We start from the raw sequence: 19412 nt of genomic DNA, 5'->3' as shown, positions 1-19412 counted from the left end.
CAATCAAATGAAGTGGTGAAATGGATAAACTGATGTCAATTTGATTCTTTTGACATATAAACTAAAATATGGAAGTGACTTAGCATCATAACATTTGTCATCTATTGTTAGTGATGGTCTGAATATGCTGTTGTCATCAAGAATCAGAAGCAGGGTCACAGATGTGTGTGTCAGACTGACCTGATCTTGGGATCTTCTTGACTTTGGTGGCTGTGGTTCCTTGGAGGTGTTTGTCTCCAGTGGAAGAGGAAGTCCTGAGCGTATATTAATCAGCATGAGGCTCTTCATCAACACATCTGCCTGGAGCTTCTCAGCAGACCATCTACTCTTCTACAGACACCGTGAGTTCAACACTTTTCATGAATCTTTGCAAAAAGTTTCTGAGCTTTGGTTTTGGTCATTAATACATTGCTTTCGGTTTGGTCTAGGTTTTGACTGCTTTCTGCTTAATTCTCTCACATTGAAATTAAATCTTTAGATGCATTTACCAGATTTCTGCAGTGTAGATGTATTTGTATCTTCTCACATATGTGTGTGTGTGTGTGTGTGTTAACAATAAATTAAGAATGCATTCACATGATTTATTTTTGTTGTTGTTGCTGTTGTTGTTGTTGTCCCTCATTTTATTTCAATATTACTGATTTACTAAAACAATTTTTTTTGTATCATGTCATGTATGGGTCTCAGTAGTATTTTAAGTAGCACTTGGATGTTAAAATAGATCTTTTGTAATATATATATATATATATTTTTTTTTATCAAATTTATCAGTGTTTTGCTTCACAACTACAGAACATCTTTTCATTTATTTTTTCTGCTCTTCTCTTCTTTTATTTTCAGAGATTTTCATTCCCTCATGATTTGAAATTGTTAAGCAATGTAATTGACATTAAGTAAATGTGTTACTGCATGTAACAAACAGGGGGAAACTGTTTTTTTTTTTTTTTTTTTTTTTTTTCTAAGAAATTAATTTAATTTAGCAAAAGTGCATTAAATTAATCAAAAGTGACAGTAGAAAAAATATAAATAATGAAACAGATTATTTATTTTTCAAATACATATTTATATTCATTCTAATGTCCACAGAACATATGAAGCAGAAATAATCTGCTTGATAATAATCAGAAATGTTTCTTGAGCGGCTAATCAGCATATTTTCATGATTTCTGAAGATCATGTGACACCAAAGACTGGAAGAACGATGCTGGAAATTAGATTTTAAAATATATTTACATAGTTATTCAAAATATTACTGTGTTTACTGTATTTTGTGATCAAACAAATGCAGCCTTGGTGAGCCACTTCTGAAATCATTAAAAAATCTTACAGACTCCAAACTTTAGAACAATGCTCTGAATAATTCTGTGATTGATGCTGCTTCTGCTTCTGATGCTGCATTGCTCAGTTGAGAATCATATTTCATCAGTGCTTTATGATTCTCACAGTTTCACTGAGAATTTGCCTTTCCTAAAATAATCCAACACCATTTTGCATCATATCAGAAAACAGAAAGAAATAGACAGAGTATTTTTCTTTAAACACACATGTACATCCATGCACCTGATGGACTATCTGTCCTGTCCTCTGCAGCTGCAGTGAATCTTCAGATGTATATGTCAGTTTTTAAAGTCTAATGTTAATATGATCTCTCTTCCAGGCAAACATCAAGACATCTTGTGTACATCATGTTTAGTGACTTCTCTACCCTTGAGCCCTCGGGACCCCAGCGTGGCCGTATGACCTTAGCCAAATCAAACTCACATGAGTCTAAAACACTTGAGTTTGAGCCTTTCAAAGGAGCCCAACCAAGAGCACCCAGTAAAGTTCTATTCATTCATACTCAACTGAAATATGTGCACATTAAACAAGTGCTTGAAATTAACACATTTATAGATTAAAGTTTTTTTGTTTTTTTTTTTTTTTTTTACCATTTAATGGATAGTTATAACATAAGCTTTAAGTTAATATAAATGTATGTATGTTAGACATAATATTGTCAATATTAACTTTTTTTCTGTTTCACATTTAAAGTATCATTTCATTTTCTTCCAGCATTTCTATATTTCTATAATAAATAAATCTAATGCCAGTTCAGATGCAGCTTTTAAGCCACCTCTACAGTGCAAAGATGGATGTTGTCTGAGTTCATTTGATTGGGAACAGCCCTATTATATATTATTATTATAATTGCATGTTTTAAATACATTTAAAAACTTGGAAAGCAGACACATACATTTAAAAGTGTTGCCTTTATAAAGGGTTTTTAAAAATGCCCCTGGAAATAAATTGAATTATCATCCCTAATGGACATTTTTTGTCACTGCTTATAGGTTTGGGATTTGTTTTTATCCTGGATTCACTGTATCCTGCAAAGTTGTCTTCTTTTTTTTTTGATATTATATACGGCCACTCTAATTATAAACATACATTTATGTATATTAAATATAACTATTTTAATAATAGTATTATTTAAATAATTAATTATTAATAGTAATATTTGCATTACATTGTATATAGTCCTATTAACAGTTTGTCATTGCTTAAGTCTTTACACAAACTATTATAGATTAAAGGTTATAGATGCTCATCCATTATCATAAGCATGATTAGACGATAAGACAAGCCAAAGAAAGCCTTTAAATACTACTAGATGTCTTAATAAATATATTGTAATTGTTCTGAAACAGTTAGCCCGGACTCAGCAGCAATTATAAGGTTTATATTCTATAGATCATCTAAGTTCTTTTTGTCTTTTATTTTCCAGCAACACAAGCTCTCTCTGTACTGGGTGTTGATATGTATATGACAGACAACAAGAAAGCGCACAACACCAGCAAGTACAAGAACAGCAACCTCATTGTGCGCAGGAATCAAGAATTCATCATGATCATCAGCTTTAACCGACCCTTGAATGACCAGCAGGACAATGTGCATTTGGAGTTCATGATTGGTGAGCAGATCTTTCAAACCATCAAATTTACATTTAATCATTTAGCAGACGCTTTTATCCGAAGCGACTTGTAGTCAAACAAAAAAAGTGATAGTCAAATGCAGTACACATATCATTTTTTTTTTTAAATATAATACATAAGAAATAGAATAGATAGAGCTAGAGCCACTCATGGTATTATAAATTGTATTATAAATAAAAGAAAACAAGTGGATAGAATAGAATAGAGAGTGCATGTGTTAGACGGAAGAGATGTTTCTTAAGCTGTTCCTTGAAGATGCTGCTCGGATTGAGTTGGCACATATGTCTGATAATTAACAGTTTATTTATCTTCTAACCCAATTTCAATCGTATGCTTTTAACAAATAATTAATTGATTAATTTAAGAAGCAAACCTAACCTCAACTTAGACATTATGAGAACATACAATTCCATACAAATCAGTCACCAATTTGCCAAATTGTAAAACAATTATAAAATTGACATTGACATAGTTTAATCTAATACTTTACAACACTGATCAGTTCCATCAACATCAAAGAAAATTTCATGGCTGTTTTTAGGTCTACAGCACTCTATCTGTCTGGCATTAGAATCATTTGTCAATATAATCATATCTCAATCTTGTTTCACCATCTTTTACAAATACTTATTTCAACACTGATTTATAAGTATTTTGCAATCTTTCTTATACATTCAAAATCCAGAAAGCCTGATGTCTCAAGCACTGGAGAAATGTATGATACTATATAATACTATGATAATCAGCCTGCAAACACATTTTTTTTTCTGCTGTAAAGTTGGCCATTTTGGAAAAGTCTATGGGGAATCTATAAGAGTGAATTCCTTTTGGGAGAATTAAACAATACATTTCATAGCTTCAGTTATTATAACAGGAGTTCCTTTTCGGGAACTCGAGCTGCGTCGAAAACGCTTTGGGGAACGTCCCTGACGAGACCGACTCTGAATATAGTGTGCAATCTGTCCATCGGACGGGCGTGACGTCACGGGCAGGGTGACGTAGCGACCAGGAAGCTATATAAGCACGTGCCGTGCAGCTGGCTTCAGCTTCGCTCTGTCAGCAAGCGCTCTGTGTGTGCATGTCAAAAGTCTGTCCCGTTGGTCCTATTTATTGTTGTCTGTCCCTAGCCATTAAAAGATCGCTAAAACAGCTCAATATGCCAAAAGTAAAAGCATAGACCAACATATTAAGGGCGATTCCAAGCCACGTTATAGATGTGTGTTCCTCCCTGCCCTCGCTACATTACGAGTGGGGATACACACAGTTTGTGCGTGGCTTGCCTGGGATCGAAGCACGCTGAGTCAGCTCTCGAGGGGGCCGACTGCCCGCATTGTAAACGATAGTGCCAATGCGGACGCTTCGATCCCGGTGGGCTCTCTTCGAGAAGTGAGCCTTCGCCAGCGTTCCTCGCGATGCCGGTTCCGCTTTCGCCGAGGCGGAGCCGCGCCGGCATTCGTTGGGTTCGCGGATCGATCTGCTGGAAGGAATGGAGACGGGCAGGTCCTTATCTCCTACCTTATCCACCAGATCTGCCTGATTCCGGGGTTCGGAAGCCCGAGCTTCGGTTCTTCCCCCCCGAGCATCGGGCTTGACGCTCTGCCTTTCTTTCTCCGAGGAGATTGACACGGAGGGCGTTGGCGAGCTTGTAGTTGCACAAACATAAAGTTGCATAAGCACAGTATAAAACAAATAGTGTTATGCCTTATATGGGAAGCGTTAATGAGCAGCTATTTAATCTCTGAGGGGATTAATATTGTTTGTGTGACTAAGCTTCTAGCGCGCTGTCGAGGCAACGCGTGTATTACATCATTTTCAGTTTTGATGTTAATTTTTCCGAAGGCGGCCATCGAGGTGGTCCCTCCTCTAGACAGGGAATCCGGATTTTACAGCCGGTATTTCATAGTTCCAAAGAAGGATGGGGGAGGTTGCGTCCGATCTTAGACTTACGTCATCCAAACCTCTCAGTTATGTCACTGAAGTTTAAAATGCTCACTGTCAAACAGGATGTAGCCCAACGCGTGTATTACATCATTTTCAGTTTTGATGTTAATTTTTCCATACCCGACCACGTGTCTGGTTATTTAAACTCCATTTAATAAGCAGGAGTTAGTTCTACCACTTCAAAGTGTACTTTATCACAATCTAGACCGTGTTTACTTGTCTGATTGTTTGATTATTTTAAATTCTGAGGGATTTAATGACATTGAGAAGTCAATATATCACTACAATGTGTACTTTATCACAATCTAGACCGTGTTTACCTGTCTGATTGTTTGATTATTTTAAATTCTGAGGAATTTAATGACATTGAGAAGTCAATATATCACTACAATGTGTACTTTATCACAATCTAGACCGTGTTTACTTGTCTGATTGTTGAATTGCATTAGATTCTGAGGAATCTAATGACCATTATCTAACTTAAAGGAGGTCAATATATCACTTCTATGTGAATTTTATCTCAATCCAGACCGTGTCTACTTGTCTGATTGTTTGATTGCATTAAATTCTGAGGAATATAATGACAATTTATTTGACTCATGAAGTTAGATGTACTGGAGGGACTGCTGGGCAGTAGCAGCCCCCTCCACGTACAAACAGAGTGTTGCAGCCCGTGTTCCCCCGCTTAAGGAAATGGGACCAGAGGCTGAAGCAACGCTCCGGGCCAGTGACTTCCCAGCCTAGTCTGAAAGAGCAGACTGGGAGTTCAACGGCCAAAAAGTCATGACGAATTTCGGTCACGACTACAGAGTGCGGCTTCTACTGGGGTAGAGCGGTGTCCACCTCATTACACGGTGCCCGTCTCACCTCAGTGCCCTCGGGAGGTGGGTCTGCCAACCCTGCAAGAGTTTCAGGGTGCAGCGGCTTCCAGCGAGCACTGCTCTCAGTTATTTCTGCCCGTGAGCATAGCGGAGCTGAGACGCTCGCCGCCCCTTCGGGGGCCTCTTACACCAGAGGTCAGTCTCGAGAGGCTGATTCCCTTAGTACATCAGTTAGCAGCATGAAAACTACTGCCAAATGTATCTCAACGGGTCCCGCTGACATTCAATGGGGTTACACCGACAGTAGTCGGCCCCCAGCAGGCTCTGGTGATGGAACAAGAAGTGAATACCCTATTAAGGAAGGCGGCCATCGAGGTGGTCCCTCCTCTAGACAGGGAATCCGGATTTTACAGCCGGTATTTCATAGTTCCAAAGAAGGATGGGGGAGGTTGCGTCCGATCTTAGACTTACGTCATCCAAACCTCTCAGTTATGTCACTGAAGTTTAAAATGCTCACTGTCAAACAGGATGTAGCCCAAATCAGATCCGAGGACTGGTTTGTCGCAATAGATCTCAAAGACGCATACTTCCACAATTCCATCCTTCCACAACACAGGAAGTCTCTAAGGTTCGCTTTCGGGGGCAAAGCCTACCAATATCGAGTACTTCCCTTCGGCCTTGCACTCTCACCCCGCACGTTCACAAAATGTGTAGATGCGGCTCTGGTATCCCTCCGTATGCAGGGCATCCGCATTCTAAATTATATCGACGATTGCTTGATTCTAGCTCAATCAGAGCAGATGGCGGTTCGACATCGAGGTGTCGTTCTCGCCCATATGGGGGAGCTGGGTTTGAGACTGAATGCCAAGAAGAGTGTACTTTCTCCAGTTCAGAGAACCACCTATCTAGGCGTAGTATGGAATTCGACCACGATGCAGGCACGTATGTCTCCTGCTCGGATCGAGTCGATCCTCACATCAGTCAAGAGAGTCAAAGATGGCCAGTCAATCACTGTCAAGCAGTTTCAGAGACTGTTAGGGCTCATGGCAGCTGCGTCCAACGGGATACCTTTTTGGCCTGCTGCACATGAGGCCCCTACAGTGGTGGCTCAAGACCAAGGGGTTTTCCCCGAGGGGAAATCCTTTCTGAACTATTCAGGTCACGCGGTGATGCCTTCGTGCCTTAGACATATGGAAGAAACCTTGGGTCTTGAAACCTTTTAGGGTGCGGTCATGAGTGGCCACCCTGCCCGCGGTCTGTGGAGTGGTCGCCATCTGACATGGCATACCAGTTGTCTAAAGATGCTAGCTGTGCATCGAGCATTGAAATATTTCCTCCCAGACCTGAGAGGTCACCATGTGTTGGGGCGCACCGACAACACATTGGCGATCTCTTATATCAGTCACCAGAGAGATCGGCATCCTTGCCCCTTGTACAAGCTTGCACATCAGATCCTTCTGTTGTCCCAGGACAAACTCCTCTTGTTCGGAGCAGTGTATATTCCTGGGAGATTGACTGTGGGAGCAGACATACTGTCGAGACAGGGGCCGAGACCCGGGGGCTTCACCCCAAGGTGGTGAAGTAGATATGGAGAGTTTTCTTGGACCTCTTTGCGACTCAAGAGATATCGCAATGTCCCCTCTGTTTCTCTCTAGTTCATCCAGCTCCTCTGGGACTGGACGCTATGGTACAGACCTGGCCGAGGCTTCGTCTGTACGATTTTCCCCCTATCGCTCTGCTCCCGGGAGTTCTGGCGAGAGTACGCCGGGACGGGGTCCGTCTGTTGTTAGCAGCCCCGTTCTGGCCGAGCCCAGTATGGCTCGCAGATCTGATCTCTCTCCTCGACGGCTCTCCATGGGTGATTCCGATCAGGACAGATCTGCTCTCTCAGGCGTAGGGCAAAATATTCACCCTCGCCCGGAGTCGTTCAAGCTGTGGGTGTGGCCCCTGAGGGGGCACAACTGTTAGCAGCTGGTCTCTCAACTGAGATTGTTGAGACCCTACTCCAATCCAGAGCTCCCTCTACGAGGAAACTGTACGCCCTGAAGTGGTCATTCTTTACTTCATGGTGCAGAGATCGCCACCTTGACCCTGTTAACTGCCCAGTTGGTACAGTTCTGGAGTTCTTACAAGCTAGGCTCTCTGCGGGGTTATCCCACTCCACCTTAAAGGTGTACGTGGCGGCCATAGCTGCTTTCCATGTCCCTTTCAATGATCAGTCAGTGGGTAGACACCCCCTAGTTACACGTTTCCTCCGAGGTGCACTGAGGCTGAGACCTCCAGTACGGTCCCGTATTCCCCCATGGGATTTGGTTGTGGTTCTAGAGGCTCTTTGTAAAGCTCCATTCGAGCCAATACAAGATATCTCAGATAGACATCTGACACTGAAAACTGCCCTGCTACTGGCAATCACCTCGCTAAAACGAGTTGGAGATCTCCAGGGCCTTTCAGTGGCCCCTACATATTTAGACTTTGCCCCTGGTATGGCTAAAGCATTCTTATACCCTCGAGCGGGTTATGTTCCAAAGGTTCCCTCTGTTACACCACAACCTGTCGTACTGCAGGCCTTTTGTCCTCCTCCCTTTCGGGAGCCAGACCAAGAGAAGCTAGCTGCGTCGCAGAGCCATACTCCCGGCACCCCTGCCGGCGCTTGCTTCCCTACTCGAAGCTGAAGCCAGCTGCACGGCACGTGCTTATATAGCTTCCTGGTCGCTACGTCACCCTGCCCGTGACGTCACGCCCGTCCGATGGACAGATTGCACACTATATTCAGAGTCGGTCTCGTCAGGGACGTTCCCCAAAGCGTTTTCGACGCAGCGTCTCGTTCCCTCAAGGAACTAGGGTTACATACGTAACCTTGAGGCGTTTTTGCATAACTTGCACTAGACTAGATGTCATGGGCCGACATGTTACCCCAAAATAACTAAAAAAAAATGTTTTTATTTGTATTCTACAGAACCCCACACATGGCATACAGAAAAAAAAAAAATGGGTTGAATTGTGTTCACTATTTAATATTTCATTCCCTTGATTTGCTAAATTGTGCATGTTTTAGTACAGCGAGGGAATGGAATTAGTAAATCATGTGCACAGTTAATTAATGTTTTTTCTTGAATGGCATGTAGTACTGTATTAATTGATTAATTTTGCATTATCAAGAGCAATAATCTACAATAAAGTTTTTTTTTTGTCATTATATTCCATTCATATTAGCTCCTGTTTCTAAATAGTTAGTTTTTATTTTGTTTAATTCAAGTTTATATATATATATATATATATATATATATATATATATATATATATATATATATATATATATATATATATATACATACATACGTACATATATATATATATATATATATATATATATATATATATATATATATTACAGACAACACAGAAAACAATTATTAAGGTGGTGATTAAAATCACCCTTATGAATGTAAAAATATATATATATATATATATATATATATATATATATATATATATATATATATATATATATATATATATATATATATATATATATATATAATTTTATTTATTTTTTATTTTTTTTATTAAATTCCCCTTAATGGAAAAGTTCATTTCTGAGCCTGTTTTGGACCACACTGACTTTCACTGTATGACCAAAACTCATTCTTGCTGCTTCAGACATACTCAGAAATATCATACTTAAAATAAAATGATGATATAATGTTAATTTATGGGTGTGCTGTCCTTCAATACTAGCATACATCTGTCCTCACAGGCGATGCACCTGATGAATACAAGGACACCTACATCATCGTGTCCATTGGAAAAGAGAATCGTGATGGAAACTGGAGTGGTCGCGTGATTGGCATGCAAGGCAATGAAGTGATGGTGGGCATAACAACTGACGCCAGCTGCATCATTGGCCGATTCCGCACCTTTGTAGCAGTAATCACTGATTTTGGAAGACAGCGCACTCCGAGGAACCCTGACACTGATTTCTATGTTCTGTTCAATCCTTGGGACCCTAGTAAGTACAAGTATACACTTGTGTAGCATAATGGCAACAAAATGTTATATTTTTAATGATGATAATGCATGATAATGCATATCTCAAATTGTTGCCACATAGAGGATGTGGTGTATATGGCCAAAGATACTGACAGACAGGAGTATGTGATGAATGATGTGGGGATCATCTACAATGGAGATTTCAACAACATAACCTCCCGTGCCTGGAACTTTGGGCAGGTTGGCAGTACTCTGGAGTTGAATTTTTACAAAGAAAACAAATGTTCTTCCTCTTATAGTACCTGATACCATCATTCAACATTTTATATGTTTTCCTGTAGTTTGAAAAGGGGGTTCTGGATGCCTGTCTTTTGGTTCTGGATGCTGGGAAAGTACCGCTGCTGTACCGTGGAAATGCCATCGAAGTAGTTCGGCAGGGATCCGCCCTGGTATGATTTAATATTTTTTTGAATGAATATCATTAGCATTCTTTTTTATCAACACTTGAACATAGACAGGTTTCATGAAAAAAGCAACATTTTGAACAAAATTAAAGTTTTGTGAAAAACAGATTGGATTCGGATCATTGATAAAAGAAGGAGTAGATCGATTCAAGAGGTATAAATGCCAAACCTGAAAACAATACTTGAGTAAAAGTACAGATACTTTACAGTGACACTGACTCAATTACAAGTCAGCAATTCCAATACAACTTGAGAAGTCTCAGATTATCAGATTTTTACAGTACTAAAGTGTTTTACTTATACTGAATGTAGGCTCAACAACTGCACTGGTCCTCAACCACCTAGAGAAATGCCAGTTAAAAACAAAAAGTAGCTGATCGCATTTATGAGTCAGTTACTTGCAAATTCACTCATATTCGCAGAAAGTAGACTTAATAACAAGCTTGGTGAGTAAGGGCAAAACGCACACAGTATAGTACCTTCAATGTCCTGTACATGGCAATACCACTCATTTTGTAGCAGAAGTAAACTGCTGCAAAAAAGTTTGGATTAGTCCATATTTAATTCAAACACTTTTCTTTATTTTCATGACTATGAAAATTATAGATTCACCCTGAAGGCATCAAAACTATGAATTAACACATTTTGGTCTTTACTGTATATATATATATATATATATATATATATATATATATATATATATATATATATATATATATATATATATATATATATATATATATATATATATATATATATATTCCTGTGATGCAAAGCTGAATTTTCAGCATCATTACTCTCAAGCCTTCAGTGTCACATGTAACAATCAGTCTATCACATGATCATTTAGAAATCATTCTAATATTCTGATTTATTATGAGTGTTGGAAACTGTTCTGCTGTCTAATATATTTGATTTATAAATGGTTAAATAGAACTGCATTTATTCCAAAAAAAAAAAAAAAAAAATCTAATAATATATATTCTAATAATACATTTTCTTTACTGTCACTTTTTTATCAATTTAACACATCCTTGCTGAATAAAAGTATTGATTTTATTTTAAAAAAAGAAAGAAAAAAATTACTGACCCCAAATTACTGACCAGTAGTGTATATTGTTATTACAAAATATTAATATTTTAAAAACATAGCTTCTTTTTTTTTCACTTTTTATTCATCAAATGATCCTAAAAAAGTATCACATGTTCTTAAAAAATATTAAGCAGCAGAACTGTTTCCAATGAATCATCATATTAGAATGATTTCTAAAGGATTATGTGATAATGATCCTAAAAATTCAGCTTTGCATCACAGAAATAAATGATAATTTAAAGTATAATAAATTTAAAAACAATTATTTTAAATTGTAATAATATATCACAATATTAAAAAATGTTCTGTATTTTTGATCAAATAAATGCAGGCTTGATGAGCAGAAGAAACTTCTTTCAAAAACATTAAAAATATAATGTTTCCAAACTTTTGGTTGGTCCTATATATATATATACACACACACACACACACACACACACACACATACATATACATATAGGCTTTTTGGTGGTATATTTTCAGATTAACTCTCAGGATGATGATGGTGTCCTGGTTGGCAACTGGAGTGGTGATTACTCCACAGGGACAGCACCCACTGCCTGGACCGGAAGCCCTGAGATCCTGCTCAAATATGCCAGAGACGGTTGTGTGCCTGTGTGCTTTGCACAGTGCTGGGTGTTTGCTGGTGTGCTGAACACGTGTGAGTATGGTGACGCTACATGCTTTATTGGTTCTGAAATTCAGGTTATTTAGCATCTTGCTAAAAAGACTGAGGCATAACCATGGCTCTATGATGATCTCACCCAGTCGTCCGATGTCTCGGGATCCCCGGACGAGTCATCTCCAATTACTGCTCTGCTCACGACAACACAGGCAACCTGAAGACTGACATTATACTGGATGAAGATGGGAGAGTGAACAGAAGCCGAACGAAAGATTCGGTCTGGTGAGACACACAAAGCATACACATTCTGACAGGTAATGATGGTCACATGTTGTTTAGTGACAATGACACTGTGCTTCACAGGAACTACCACAGCTGGAATGAGGTGTACATGAAGAGGCCTGATCTGCCTGAAAAGTTCTCTGGCTGGCAAGTGATCGACTGCACCCCTCAGGAGACCAGTGATGGTATCATGACTTCTGCCACATCATAAAAGCACCATAGCAGTGCCTTTTTGACCCAAGTTTATATATATGTTATTTTGCATGTCCCATACAGGTCTTTATCGATGTGGCCCAACGTCCGTCAATGCCATCAAAGAGGGAGAGCTCAGCTATCCGTTTGATGCAAGGTTTGTCTTTGCGGAGGTAAGAAGCATGTCAATGCTCTTTGATGTTTACTTACCATCAGTCTTTAGCTTACAAGATCTTTAAATCACTGCTGCAAATTGCATTTAAACCATGGAAAAACTCTTTCTCCTATCTTAAGCTGAACAGTGATGTGGTCTACCATCAGTCTGATAAGTACGGAAACACAAAGATCGTCTTTGTGGACACCACGTATGTTGGAAAGCTCCTTATCACCAAAAGTGTGAACAGTAATGCTTATGAGGACATCACTTCTGCCTATAAACATCCAGAAGGTAAGCTCCATTTGGTCCAAAAACACCAGGACGTGGATGGTCAATCCCTAGGCAATCCCCTTCCCTTTCATCCTTCAACTCTTTCTGATTCCAGGCAGTGACAAGGATAAGCAGGCCATGCAGATGGCAGAGAATCGTGGTGTCCCTTCCAGGAATTACACAAAACCCCCAGAATCAGGTGTGGACATCGAGCTCCAGGCTGGCACCATCAAAATTGGTGACAACTTCAAGCTGACGCTGAACATTAAGAACCAGACCAGCCAAACCTGCACCCTCAGCGCCATCATCACTGGCTGTGTGGTGTATTACACAGGCATAACCAGCTCCATCTTTAAGCTTGACAACAAAGCTGCAACTGTAGGTCCCTGGAAAAGTGAGTCTGACTTTACAAGTTTGCTGTTGATTTTGGACACATGCATTTCAGATTGCTTTGCTTAATTTCTGAAAATCATTTCACAGCCTCCAGTGTGGTGATCGATGTCACAGCTTCAGAGTACATGCCTTACCGGGTGGAACAGTCCAACCTGCTCTTTGTGGTGTATGGAAGCATTGAGGAAACCGACAAGACCCTTTCGACAATGAGAGTTGTCAGCCTCCTGCCTCCAGACCTCACTATTAAGGTATACATCTTCCATAACCAATCATAGAGGAACATGTGTGATACATTTGATCTTTTACATTAGTTGACAGTCATTATAACTCATCTACAGGTGACTGGAACACCCCGGTTCGGAAGAGATTTCATGGTCACCGTGTCATTCCAAAATCCCTTTGACTTCATCCTGAAAAACATTCAGCTCCGCCTAGAAAGCCCTGGTCTGATAACAACCAAAATGAAAACATACGAGTAAGATGGAATAACCTCTGTCATATTTATTTTCCATTTCCTTCCATTACCTATTCACAAAACATCGTAAAGCTTAAAGTAGCACATTCAGGAGAAACTCTTAAAAATAATGGGGTTGTCAGTTTTACTTTAGGACTCCTACATTTTGGATCTAAGAGTGTTTCACAAAGAATTGTAGTGCTAAACCAGCTCCTTAATCTGTGTAAACTGGGGTAGTCAAGAGGACTCCTAAGTCACCAGACCAAATCAAACCATACTAAAATGTCTGTTAATTAATCTAATGAATATGTCCTTCTTTTCAAGCTGGTCAAGACGTCACAGCTGTTCTTGAGTCCAGTTTGGCTTTCTTTCATGTTTTATGTTACATCTTAGTATTAAATCAGCCATGGTTATTCTATTATGTTAATTAAAAGGCTGTTTACCTTGTTTAGAGTTACCTTGTTTAAACACTGGTTAGGTATGTTTTGAAGCATGGCAGCTAGTTTAAGCTGGTCCATAGTTGGTCATGAGCTGGTTCAAGCTGGTCATGTGCTGATACTAAGCAACTAGCTTCTGCTCAGGACTAACTTTAACCAGTTCATGAACATCTAAAGGACCAGCTTAAACTAGCTCAAACCGGCTGCCATGCCATCCATAAAACATATCTAATCAGCATATGCTGGATTTTTTCAACACCCCCTAATCAGTTTGCTTTTAACTATTCAACACATCAAGTGAGGTGCTGACAATGGTGTATATATAGTATTTTGTATGCATATACAACTCTATCCATTTCCATTTGCAGTCACATTGCCCCTGGTGGATCACTGCAGTATACAGAGATGATCACCCCTCAGCATCCCGGGAAGAAGATGCTGATAGCGTGCCTGGACTGCCCTACAGTGAGGCAGGTCACCAGTCAGCTGGAAATCTTTGTGCAGTAATGGTTAACTGATTACCACGAGGGAACCAGGATGAATCAGAAGGGTTACAATTACCATTTTGTTGAATTGCTTTGCGTTCTTCACAAATTTTATCAAAATGCAAGCTAACGTTATTTTTTTTTTTTCTTTACTAAACACCCACACCTTCCAACATTGGATTGTTAAAAATATGATGATTTTTGATTGGTACAAAATTACTGATACCGGGGAATACAAGCATTTTAAGCAAAAACTTGTAAACTCATTTAACTGTGCAAAATACACACAATCAAACATTAAATACATATCCAGCATGCACAGTCTCCCACAACCTGGAGTTCTGATATGTTCTGCTTAGCAAAGTGTGGATGCAAGAATGTCATAAATTGGGAGTGGGAGGAAGAGTGGAAAAAACTGGAGAACCCCATAATATCAGGAGTGTTGGCAGGTATGCACTTGATGCAGAATGTATTTGTGGGTGTGCAATATGTTCAATGTTCAGAGGAAAATAAGATCAACAATTACCGGAAACAGCAACCTGAGAAGTACATGTAAGTGTACTCATGCACACAAAAAGTCTGAGTGTGCAAGCGACTGAAAGCTATGAAATACAATAAAGGTTTATTAAAATTTAAGAAGATAATATGAATGATTTTCTAAAATTGCACATGAAACACTGGTTTTGGTTGGGTACCTTAACATAACTGTATTAATTAGACTGTATTAATCAGAATATATTGCGTATTTTCTCCGCTACAATGCCACTGACTGTATTTTACTAACACAACAATAAACTTTCAGCACAAAAGCATATTTGATGGTTTTATTTGTTGTTTATACTGCAAATCTTCATTAAGACATCAACACCACCTGAAAAAAGTAAAAACATCTGGCTTGTAAGGGATTTGGACATCATGTCAAAGGGAAATATCATTCACAACCCATTTTATTTCTATAATCTAATGCATTTCCCAGTGAAATAGAAAGGTCTCCTGACCATGGAGTTGCTAGCACCATTTTCCAATGGAAAGAATTAAATTAAAGTGCAGGTGTTTTCTCTGTGCCAAGGCTCATTTAAAATGGACTGTGGCTAAGTGGAAAACTGTCCTGTGGTCAGACGAATCAAAATTTGAAGATCTTTTTGGAAAACTGGGACGCAATGTCATCCGGACTAAAGAGGACAAGGACAACCCAAGTTGTTATCAGCGCTCAGTTCAGAAGCCTGTATCTCTGATGGTATGGGGTTGCATGAGTGTGTGTGGCATGGACAGCTTACACATCTGGAAAGATGAGCACCATCAATGCTGAAAGGTATATCCAAGTTCTAGAACAACATATGCTCCCATCCAGACGTTGTCTCTTTTAGGGAAGACCTTGCATTTTCCAACATGACAATGCCAGACCACATACTGAATCAATTACAACATCATGGCTGTGTAGAAGAAGCATCCGGGTACTGACATGACCAGCCTGCAGTCCAGATCTTTAACCCATAGAAAACATTTGGCACATCATAAAGAGGAAGATGTGACAAAGAAGACCTAAGACACTGAGCCTAAGACAAGAATGGGGCAACATTCCTATACCTAAACTTGAGCAACTTGTCTCCTCAGTCCCCAGACGTTTGCAGACTGTTATAAAAAGAAGAGGAGATGATACACAGTGGTAAACATGGTCTTGTCCCAACTTTTTTGTGTTGATGCCATGACATTTTTAATCAATTAAATTTTCGCTTAAAATGATACATTTTCTCAGTTTAAACATTTGATATGTCACCTATGTTCTATTCTGAACAAAATATCGAAATTTGAAAATTCCACATCATTGCATTCTGTTTGCATTCGGGTTTGTAAATAAATAAGTTTAATCATTTAACCACTGAGAATAAGAATTTTGTTTGTTTGATTCTAATTATATAATAAAAAATAATAAATATATTAGAATAAAGTAAACATTCCCTTGTGTTAATTAATTATTTAGTGACTCAGTAATTATCATTAAAGCCAGACTTCTAGTATTAGTGACCTTTCATTTGGAGCAAAATAAACCAAAGTGACTTTGTGTCAGACATGTGTCACTTTTCTCACATCTGATTGGTCCAGTTTCAGTTTGAGATCTCTGACCCAGAATATAACCTGCCCTGGAGCAGGTTAGCCGTGGAGTGTAAGTTACTATGGCAATGAATGCAGCTAAAAGCCAAACCACTTACGTGGTACCTAACCCAGGATTGGTGCAAACTTACCTGAAACTCACCTGGCTAGCCAGCTAATCTAGCTTCATGGTACAAGCCCCAGGGAACCACAAATCTTGCCCACAAGATTCACTTTCTTGTAGAGTTTAGCGCTAACCTTAATCAAACACATCTGAGCATGCTAATCAATGTCTTCAGGATCATTACAAAATCACAGGTACTGTAGGTCAGTTTGATCGTCAGACCCGGCATATTGCCGGAACATTTCCGGATCACCTTCTGTGTGAAAGTAACCACTTTTCGGGATTGATTCCAGCATTGAAACCGGGTCGGGGACCTAGTAACATTGCCGGGTTCAACCTGGGACGAGTGCTGAGTGAACAAAAGCCAGATCTAATGCCATGTCGAGGTGATGACGCGTGTTATCGCGCGACTCTTTTACCGGCCGTTTTGAAGAAAGATCAACTTTCGCGACCAAAAAATATGTGCAAACTGTAATGAAGCAGAGATCAGTTAGTTCCTCACTTTCCGCGCTGACGCCGAGATCGTTCGCTTGCTTCAGTGAAAGTATAATGTGCCTAACATTTTCGACTTGTATATTACATGTCACGCCCTGATGTCACGTGTCATTACGGGATCTTTACGGGTTGTGTGTGAAATCCCGGGTAATCACTGGCAGTGTGAAAGTGCAAAATCTAGCGACCCGGGAACAATTGCCTTTACCCGTGTATTTGCCGGAATGGCAGTGTGAAAGGGGCTTATGTGTGTTGGAGCAGTGTTGGAACTATATTCGCGGTTGTAGCTAGAAGGGATACAGCTACAGGAAACCAACAAAAAATATTATTTTCTACCAATTAGATTGCGTTTTTATTAAAGTCTACAAATACCCCATACCTAAACCTACCCTTACTGTAAAGCAGATTCATTAAGTATCGTTATTTAGCAAAAATGACGCGATATTGATGTGCGCATGCGCAGTAAACCCGGGTAGGAAAATCTGACGGGTAGGATAAAATGTCAGGACACCGACCCTCGAGGAATTGAGTTTAACACCCCATTAAGAGTCAAACATATATTTTAAAGGTCAAGATATTATATATATATATATATATATATATATATATATATATATATATATATATATATATATATATATATATATATATATATATATATATATATATGAAGACAAGGTATTTTTATTTAGTAATCACACCTTACAAAAACAGCTAGTCAATTTAAATATTGCTGATTTTAATCTGTTAGAAAACAGTGAGCTTCGTTTCATGAACCTAATGAAGCACAGAATTATTTTACTTAATTCTTGTCATTCAGATAATTCCAGATCGAATCCCCTGTTTTCACAAAAGAAAGGAAAACTGCTGACGCAAACGGTGCCTTACCTCATTCACTCCACTCCCTCCATATGAATGAAATAGTTTAGACAGCCTCACTGCATCAGGGCTGCTGGAATACCCCCTTCTCTCTCTTTCTGTGTCTGCTGCTTTCCCCAAGCCCTCCCCGCACCCACCTGGATGAGTCACCACGGAAAACCTCTCAAGCTACGGAGTAATTGCTGGGTAGTACGGGGACAAACACATTAAACAGGGATTCCCTATGGCTGCTGTCGAAGTGACAGTTCATTAAACCCCTGTCACTCAGGAGTTTTCGACATTCCTCCAAGACTGGCTTTCAAATATTATTGGTATCAGCCAAAATAACTTGCTTTTCTGATTAAAGAGAGCACATAACCTAGATATATTATACGTCTTGTTGCACTGCTCCGCCACAAGATGGAGACAAAACATGAAAAAAGAAGTCAGTGTTTTAGAAAAAAAAAAAAAAAAAAAAAAAAAAAAAAAAAAAAAAAAAAAAAATATATATATATATATATATATATATATATATATATATATATATATATATATATATATATATATATATATATATATATATATATATATATATATATATATATATATATATATATATATTGGTGTGCATCAGTTCTCGGTGCTCATTGGTTGACAACAAATTCCGCTGACGTCAGCGGGGTATTTTTTTTTTCTCCTAATATCACCCCATATAAATGTATTGTGTATTTTTCATAGAGCATAAATCATAATTTTCAGTAGCACAAATTGCAATTGTTTTTTTTTTTTTATTAATAGGCTACTGAGGCATTATATTCCTGAGCCAAAATATAATTTTCACGATTCACAATAATAATAATAATAATAATAATAATAATAATAATAATAATAATAATAATAATAATAAATAGCCTACCCTTGGCCGAAATCATCGACATACTACAGTTTGCTTCGTTTACCTCAAATCACCTCAGACAGACATTGATAACCTGCAGTTCTTTATTCATAAAAAGAACCACCAGTAACGATCAGTTCTGGACTAATAAATCTCAGAATAAAATATGGGCACTTCATTCATCAAACCGTGCACTGCGCAGGGTCACATTTCCACAAATCATCAGATAGGTCTATATCCATAATTTAGGCCTACTACACGTAGCTTATACACAACACATCACAACCATCTCATGAAGAGGGAGCCTTTTTAACCAATCTCTGGCAACTTCAACTTCCAGGCACATGCATCAAGATTCCTGCATGTTTCAGTCTTG

The 19412-nt window shown here is 38.8% G+C and overlaps 1 protein-coding gene across 1 annotated transcript; it reads left to right on the top strand.

Moving 5' to 3' along the window:
- The first annotated feature begins 304 nt into the window (after positions 1 to 304).
- LOC127946010 (coagulation factor XIII A chain-like) lies at positions 305 to 15390 on the top strand. Its single transcript, XM_052542293.1, has 15 exons — positions 305 to 341; positions 1658 to 1818; positions 2765 to 2950; positions 9492 to 9743; positions 9846 to 9964; positions 10066 to 10173; positions 11765 to 11942; positions 12050 to 12188; positions 12270 to 12373; positions 12465 to 12553; positions 12675 to 12828; positions 12923 to 13201; positions 13288 to 13448; positions 13539 to 13675; positions 14460 to 15390. The coding sequence occupies exons 2-15, from the start codon at positions 1686 to 1688 to the stop codon at positions 14596 to 14598; spliced, it is 2178 nt and encodes a 725-aa protein (XP_052398253.1). The 5' UTR covers positions 305 to 341; positions 1658 to 1685; the 3' UTR covers positions 14599 to 15390.
- The last annotated feature ends 4022 nt before the right edge of the window (positions 15391 to 19412 follow it).

Source organism: Carassius gibelio, chromosome A24, assembly GCF_023724105.1.
Source record: "Carassius gibelio isolate Cgi1373 ecotype wild population from Czech Republic chromosome A24, carGib1.2-hapl.c, whole genome shotgun sequence".
Taxonomy (NCBI): Eukaryota; Metazoa; Chordata; class Actinopteri; order Cypriniformes; family Cyprinidae; genus Carassius; species Carassius gibelio.
This window is presented reverse-complemented; position numbering and strand designations above follow the sequence as displayed.

Bases quoted from the DNA above. Each gene is read 5' to 3' on its own strand.
- LOC127946010 (XM_052542293.1), top strand. From the start codon at position 1,686: ATGTTTAGTGACTTCTCTACCCTTGAGCCCTCGGGACCCCAGCGTGGC. The intron at 10,174-11,764 runs GTATGATTTAAT...GTATATTTTCAG, and splicing joins TTCGGCAGGGATCCGCCCTG to ATTAACTCTCAGGATGATGA. The intron at 13,202-13,287 runs GTGAGTCTGACT...ATCATTTCACAG, and splicing joins AACTGTAGGTCCCTGGAAAA to CCTCCAGTGTGGTGATCGAT.